At 48.8% G+C, this 8,283-nt stretch overlaps 1 protein-coding gene across 1 annotated transcript; it reads right to left on the bottom strand.

The window, feature by feature from the left end:
- Positions 1-611: 611 nt before the first annotated feature.
- Positions 612-7,640, bottom strand: CUEDC2 (CUE domain containing 2). The gene is given in 8 exon segments (XM_010290581.1): positions 612-758; positions 1,146-1,206; positions 2,853-2,914; positions 3,260-3,430; positions 4,548-4,681; positions 6,147-6,208; positions 6,513-6,656; positions 7,519-7,640. Coding segments are annotated over 8 exon segments (855 nt in total). The 5' UTR covers positions 7,593-7,640.
- Positions 7,641-8,283: the final 643 nt, after the last annotated feature.

Below are 8,283 nucleotides of genomic sequence, written 5' to 3'. Positions count from 1 at the left end.
TTTTTATGGAGTGCTGCAGGTTGTGCTGGCAGGGAGACCCTAACTCTGGTCTGGAGTTCAGCCTCAGCCCTTGTATCCACTAAGTGGTTAACCAAACAGCAGCCACAGCCACAGTAGTGAACATGACAGAGAGACTAACTGGGGGAAGAGAGGATGACCCTGCTCCTATCTTTGGCCCCAGGAGGGATTGGAGGCAATGTCTTTAAAGCATGTGCATGCTCCGGCTGAATTACACACCAACTTATGTCATCTTTATTAACACTGGCACACTATTTAAAGCAATAGAGCACACGGGCTTGTAAAAAGCTTGCTGTAAAAGCACAAGCCACATCTTAGATCTAAAAATGTCCCATGCAAGGAATAGCAGAGAATACCCAAGCCCTGGAGCGCCACTGTGGTATGCCCCTGGGGGCAGAGGAACAGCTACATAAGGAGAGAAAGTTCTTCCTTGTCAACTGGGTTAGTTGAGGAAGCTGAAAGCAGTGTGCTGGCTCCCATGTTAGTTCCAGTTAGTGGCAGGTGGAGGAGTCCCCTCAACCCTAGTGCCACATGTCCATCCTGCCATGCCTGGCCAGTGAGGGGGGACGCTGAAGAGCGGGAGGAGCTGGCTGTCAGTGGAACTTGTACTTCCTGGCTGGTTTGAGGCTGATGTAGGTTCTCTTCATCTCCTCGCTCTCAGGCTTCTTGATGTCTTTGTACCTCTCTCCCTTTGTACTCACTACCTAGTTGTCGATATAGCGGATCAACTTCTTGGGAGCCTGGAGAGGGAAGACATTAACACCAAGTGGACAGACAGCCACACTGCTAGGAACAGGGAGGGGACAAGCAGAAGCAGAGCTCTGCTCTGGGGGACAGGTGCAGGAAAACTGATGTGGGCTGCTTTACCCATCCTTTGTGTTGGGAATCTTGGCCAAAACTGGGAAGCAAGCTGTCTGATGGGGTGGAGCAGGAGCCCCACTAGTCAGGAACTGACGGTCCCTGCAGCACCTTAGTTAAGCTAATCTTCCCTCTGCGCTGACTAGCGGGCTCTGTGAACGGTCCTGCCTTTGGCCTGCCCCTCTGCATTTTGGACATGCAGCCTGATTTTTAAACCTTGTAGCCAAAGGACATTGAAACTGGTGGTGAGCTGGGACTGCTCTTCGTACCTCTTTGGGTGGAGCTGGCCGATGTGTTTTCTGATCGTCTGCACTATCCACCATCATGTATCTGGAACACAAGAAGCATTTAGTGAACACTGTAACATGCATTGTGTGGGGCTATTCACAGCCTATGTCCTTTCTCCCCTGGCTGGTTTGTGGCTGCGCAATGTGTCCCACTTGCCTAGATTGCAGCTAGGAGCACTTAATGTTCCCCCCTGGATGAGGGGGGGACGACACAAGAAGTGTGTCATTCTTCTGGTAAGAATCCAGCAGGATTCTCTTGGAATAGCATCCTTGGCCTTATGTAAAGGGTACTGAAAACTCAAACTGTTGAGAAGGATGATAGCCCCTGCATAACTGAGAGAGGTGCTGAGGTCTGGTGTGCTCTGCCATTGGGGCAGCTTTGCTCCTTCTGAGCCCGAGTGATGCCAGCCAAAGGAGACAGAGGTGAGATTACAGGACCAAGCTGGCTGCTTCTGCCCTGAAGAGATGGTATTCCTTTCATACTCCACCTACTACTTGACTACAGAACAGGTGTGTGCTGGAAGCAACTTCATAAAAGCACCACCTCATTCCCTGTGTGACTGAAACATCAGGGCCCAAGCATTTGCTTGCTGTACTGCTGCATTACTACTCTTGAGACTTTGGTGCTGGTTTAGTAGGCAGACAGCACAGCTGACCATGACTTCTCCCTCAGTAGTTAGTTTAGTTGCTCCTGTGTATCTTCAGCTATGGTGATCTGCTCTCTGTACCTGTGCTTGAGTGATGTTTAAAGTACAGGATGTTGCCAAAATGTCATTAAAGTGAAGTTCCCAGAAACATAACTAGCAGCTGGTGCTTTTTTGTTCCCTTGCATGTTACTCTGAAACAAGCCTGCACAGGAGGTGGACAAGGACAGGGATTGCTAATTCTGCCTGGATGCCATTCTGCCTTGCTTTATCTTCCCTAGCCCATTGACTGTTTATTCTGTCACTGGGGAGGATGTAAAGTGGTGGAAAAGACATGGCTGGATAGACACGTGGATGCCTGCAGGAGGATACTCATGAAAGCTGAGATATTAAAGTGGATTGATGAAACCACAGAGTGGGTTCTCCTATTGAGAATTAAATGCTTTTGGAAATGAATAAAGGTAAACCAATCTAAAGCCATTTTCATTTCCAAGAAGTCCATAGGGGGACTTCAGAGAGGTTTCTTTAAATTCATTTAATTCACACCTTCAGCAACTGAGATTTAATCTTCCCCGTGCTGCTGTACAGGCAGTCTCTTAAAGATATCTTTAGTCTTGGTTGGACTGTCTCCAAGGATAGAGCTATGAATGAGTTCCTGTAGTTCTACAAGTCACCATGTGCTACCTGAGCTGCAGCACAATGTTTGTGCCTTGAACCTTTAACCGGGACTTCAGCTGACAATACTGTGATTTACATGACACCTGTAAGAGACTGAAATCTCACACATTGCCAGTGCTGTGACCTAGCTGATACTGGTAACCTGTTTCTGTGCCAGAGCTCTAAAAGAAACCCAGACCTGGTTTGTTGTTTTTTTCCCCACCTGATGTTTATATTTCTGCTTAGATGTGTTCAGCTATACCCAAATCAGCTTCACAGAAAGCTAAGCATGGTAACACCCCAAGTTCATTGTCATTCTGACCTTCCCCAAGGTGCCACCTCCTTTACTGGGAGCAGCGTAACGGGTTCTTTGTTGCTGCGTACTTACTTCTGTAGGATAACCTGTTTTAGTTCCTGGTGGTTGGGCACTCTGCGGGGCCGTGCCAGTTCCTGGGAGGAGACAAGGTGGATGTGTGAGTAGCATAACACGTGGGACGTACAGCTTCCCCTCTGCTAGCCTGGTAAGCCCAGCTGCTGGTCCAGCACTCCAGCCCCTGTGCGAAGCGGGGTGCCAGCCACAGCTCTGCGAGGGTGCTGGCTGGGCTGTGTGCCGAGCCTGTACTCCGAGCGCCACGGGAGAGGGGGGGGGTGTTGCTCAGGGTGATCCCCTGGCTCATTGCGTGCAAACTTCCTACAGTCAAAGCTTCTGCTTGCAGCAGGCACCTGGGACACCTGTGTGTCCCTGAGCTCTGCCCTGCTCTTTGGCCCGCTGCCACACGGCTCAGGGTACTGTACCTTCACACTCGCACCTGCTGGGCCAATTTCCACCTTCTCCTCCACAATTAACTGCACTGCCTCCTCCAAGTTCCCCAAGGCCATGGCGAGTGCCTTCTCTGCCTGGCTCATGGTACAGGCTGGGAACATCTCCAGTAGTAGCTCCACTCCATCCTTCAAGTCATCGCCCTCCTAGTTGGAGCAAGAGAGACAGAGGTAAGCTGGGGATGTAGTAAGGAGGGGGCTACTGGAAAGGCCTTCCATGGTTAAGTCAGGGAATTCAGCTTGCCCTTAGCTGAAGGGTCATTCTCCTTGCAAGCATGACAAAATCTCATTCCTGAAGCTAACAGGGGATTGTATCTTTGCAAGGACGAAGCACCACTCTTCCTTAATCTCCTCCCCCTGTAATTCAACTTTCTTTAATGTAGGGCTGCTGCGAACCGGCTCATCTGTGTGGCCATGCTATTGTGTTTCCCAAGGAGTGAGCTTTGCGGACACTGTGGTGCTAATGCTTGAACTCCCCCTCACCTTGTGAAGTCACATGTGCTTTGATCAGAAAGGGAAGGAACTGCTAAACAGTGACCTGTGGCTACATCAGAAGGAAGCGCAAAAGCAGCATTTGCTAGGAGGCCGTGGACACAGAATGACTGAGCTGCAGAGCAGGAAGAGATCAGTGCTGGAGAAACAGCAAGCACAGCGGGGGGCGGATCTGGCAGGTGCTGCAATGCCTGTAGCATGGGTCACGGTGAATGGTGCTGCAGGATCAGGACCGCTGGGCCAATGACTCAGTGCTGTATGGCTCAGTAAGTGCACAGCACAGAAGGTCACTGAGGGTGGGACTGGCGTCTTTGGGACTGACACCCAGACATGACTGCTTCCTGTGCAGATACCGCATGATAGCTGTGGAGAGAAATGGTGATCCAGCTCAAACAGGGGAGTGAGGCTAGGGGAACAGGATGAAGCAAGGTGGAGCATGGCTAGAGCTGCACGGGCATCCCTACAGTGCTGCTGTGGGACCTCCGAGCACACTGGGACAGGCTCTCTCAAATACAGCTCTGGCTCATCCTTTCCAGTGGCTGGAAAGGATGAGCCAGAGCAATGGCTCATACTCTTCTGTCAGCACATAATTTTCTTTTTCCATTTACTGACAGAGTCTTGCTCAGGCCATACAATGGAGAAGATCACAGACATCAGTGATGCTGTGTCACAGCCTGTGCTGTGGTTCCAGATATTGCCCTCAGGTGGTGCTGGTAGCTTAGTGCTCGGTGACTGTTCCCAGTGCTCCTGCTCCTCTGTGGGGTGCTCATACCTGGGCGCCAGCTCCGTCTGTTGGAGTGCATAGCCTTTCCCCGTTGCAGGTTCCGGCTCCAGGCTCCTGGCCCTTGGTCAGGTCTTCAGAGGTTGCTTCACTCCCACTTTCCACAGCCTTTTGGCCAGGTTTTTCTTAAAGACATAGCAATATCTCCTGAGGAACGGCCCCACTTAAGGCTAGGGCTCTGTGCTTTCTGTTGGCATTAGACTGCTAGTATACCGTGTGCCAAAGCAAATCCCTTGTGACAAGACTGGGAAGCACTACTGTTCCTCCTGCCCTTGGTGGGGACAGCTGCAGCTCTGCTCACACTGACCAGCAGGAAGGTAGTGCTAGTGCATGCTGGAGTGCCTAAGCGCTGCATTTCCAGGCCTTACCGGGCATGGGCTGCTTGCGAATTCAGTTCTACCTGTCAATTCTCAGTGCTTTGGCTGTAGATAGTTACGGTATTTTTGTTACATTTCTAAGAATTCCCTGGTGTTTGCTCTGACTTTAAACTAAGGTGTGGGTTTGATTTTTAAATTCAGGAATACACTCTGGTAGTCCCCAGGCTGTATGTGAGCCAGCATATCCTGTGATCAGGTTACTCTGATGCATCTCTATTTACAGGCTCTTTTTGTGTCACTGTAAGAAAAATAATTTCACCTCTGTTCTGTCCTCTCTAAAACTGGGATGGTATTGTCCTCCCACACTCTGGTCCTATCAGGATCCTCAAAGGGTTGGATGCAGGGGACCAGAGCAGAACAGTAGGTTTTGTCGAGTGCAAGAAAGCAGCAAGTAGGATAAGACAGGACGGTCTGTTCTGTGCTGTGTAGCCTTCTGGCTCTTGTTAAGGCAGCAGTGACATTCCTAGATAAGCAAACCCCAGACTGGTGTGTCCTGAAAGGTTTAATATCCATGCATTTCACCTGTCTGTTCTTTAGTGGAAAGTACCTTTTGGGCTGATTAATACAGCAGTCCAGCTGATCTGGGAATGCTGAGGTTAGAAAGGGGCACTGGGATAGTGTAGTCTCCTGCAGTCCTGCATAGTGCAAGCTACAGCACATCATTGCTGATTTTGCATTCGTGCCAGGGTTCATGGGTGAATGGGAAGTGAGTTTTGAGGATGCTCGAAGTCTAAAAGTGATACACATCATCAGCTGGATACTCTATTTGATGATGATGCACCTGACATGGGCTGCCCAGTGGTAGTGTCGCTTAGGCAGATGGCTATCAGAGGCAGGCAGAAACCCTCACTTTCAGAATTAACCTGCAGTACAATTTCAACAAGCAGCCCTATCTACTGTTTTTTCTTTATTACTCTGGATTTGATCTCAACAGTTATCTGGAGATCTGGTCCAGTGTTTTTCATCCCAGTGTGTCTTGGACAATAGTCCATATGACTCAAACCTCCCATGTATTAATATCAAAAACCCAACTGAACATTACACCTCCCCGCCCCCCCCCAAACCAGCAACCAATTCAGGCTACCCTATGAGATCCTAAATGTAGCAAACAAGATTGTGTTTTATCCTGTGACATTCCTCAACTCTAAACACTAATACTGAAAACATGGGACAGAATATACTTTCTTGTGCTGAAATTGTCTGTGTAACTCACCTTTGGTGCGAGCTTCACCAAGCCTTTCTGAGAGAGAGAACATCATTTCACAAACATCCCCACTGCAAGAGACAGAAGCTGTATAATCAGTGTGAGGAATAAAAGCAGTAGCTATCCTACTTGGCTACCTCTTTATAGAAAGGCAAGCCCAATAAAATAAACTGGTATTTCAGATGGCCTAGGACCTACTCGCAAACTATATTGGGATTAGCATTTCTGTATTCAGGCAAAGCATGACTTAATCATAATGGTTTTGTACTAATACCTCTTCAGGTGGGTATAACAAAAGAATTTATGCTACCTGGGGACTTGGGTCCAAGCCCCCAGCGCATGGCACGCACAAATAAAGCAGTAACATTCACATACCTGTGGATTTCTGCAAAACCAGGAATATATGCCTCCATCATTTCTACAAAGGTGTCCATGTCAAAGGTCTCCTCAGAGGATTCTGGTGACCCCAGCTCTTCCAGGACACCCGTGATGTAAGAGAAGAAAACATCATCCATCCCACTGGAGACAGAAAGAACACAGGACATGGCAGAAGGGTCAACAGGCCCATTTTTTTCTGGCTCTCCATCGCCATTCCCCCTAACCATGTGTCTTTCTAATAGAGCAGCAGAAGGACCTATGTGGACTGTATCTTATGGGCAGATCCCACCAGTAAAGCCAGGTAGCAGGTGATCAGTAGTTGAGTGGGAATAATTTACAGAAAAAATCCTGCATGCTGCCCTCCTTCCTGGGCAGTACTGAATGAAAGCCCCAGCGTGTGCCCTGAGGCTGTGCTCCTGTAGCTGCTTCAGCTGAGTTAGCCAAAATATTCCAAGTGCTCAAACCCTGACTTTTCTATGCAGACTGGTGTTACAGGTCAGGTCATCATATTCCGTCAAGTTGCAATTTCCATGGGGTGCACTGTGTCTCTGCTTGCTGCTCTCCACACTTGTGTGACTGCTGCCACTGGCTGCAAAACCAGCTGCTGTGTTCCAGCCTCAAGGTGGCCGTATCTCTGCATGCAGGCAGAGTTCAAAATAGGGAGAGCCCTGACATAGTGCTATGCTGCTCAAAAAGCCCTTTGGGAACACTGTGGAATGAAGGGAATCCCATATTCTAATGTGTATTACTGGACAGGAAATTAATCATCTTGGTTGTCAAAGAAATGACATTGCTAGATTGCAATGCTAAACGATAGTTGTTCAAGCACTCACATCAGAGCCTGTACAAATTACCTGCATCCTGAATCTGACTTAAGTAAAAGCAACACAAAGCACAGGAAAGCTACAAAGCTCGACCTGGAATTCAGTATAATGTGCAGAGGGACAATTACCACAGAGCTCAAGCTAAAACAATTGTATTAGATGTTCCTTTCTCAACATACCTGAGATCTGCAGCAGGGATGTGGGACTGGATGAAGCACGTCAGCGTGTCTCGAATGATTCTTTCAAGCTCCATGTCTCTCTAAACCTTTTTCTCTAAAAAAGAGGAAAAAGAAAACTCCATGTAATTTGCAAAGGCAAGAAGTAGCTCAAGACGACCAAAAGGTAAGCACGGTATAGGCAAGAGTGCTTCTCCCATCAGAACAACTCACAAACTCCTCCACTGTGTCTTGTCATCCCTGGGTAACAGCAGGCAAAGACATCCACAAAAAGCAGCAGTATGAAGATCCAACTGGAAATACCAGCCCAAAGCTGCTCCTGTTGATGCTGGCAGTATGCAGCTTACTGGACATTTAAAATGTCCCCTCCAGGAAGCAAAGCTGGAAATGCAGATGTATCCAGCTGCAGGACCTCAGGGATGCCTCCTGAGCTGGAACATTGTGCTGCCTGGCGAGGAAGCAGCGAGTAGTGGGTTTGCATGCTCAGTGCAGAAAGGGGTGGACCTTCCAGCTCAGGACTCAGGAACGAGTGGGAGGAAGGGTAATGTATCCTAAAGAAAGGACAACCTAGAGCATATTTTACAGGGAAATACCAAGCAGGGCACAGACATCTAGTCTGCCAGCCAAAATATCAAAGGTCTCCAGATCAGGCACGGACTGCCAGTGGAATCCTGCCCAAACAGGAGCCCGTTGTTGTGCTCGGTAAATGAGCCATTCTGCAGTTGATGGGGCTGCAACAAGGGGTGCTTGATAACTCAGAACTCAGGG

Source organism: Phaethon lepturus, unplaced genomic scaffold (genome assembly GCF_000687285.1).
Source record: "Phaethon lepturus isolate BGI_N335 unplaced genomic scaffold, ASM68728v1 scaffold41717, whole genome shotgun sequence".
NCBI lineage: Eukaryota > Metazoa > Chordata > Aves > Phaethontiformes > Phaethontidae > Phaethon > Phaethon lepturus.
The sequence above is the reverse complement of the archived record's forward strand: the minus strand, read 5'-3'. Positions and strand labels throughout refer to the sequence as shown.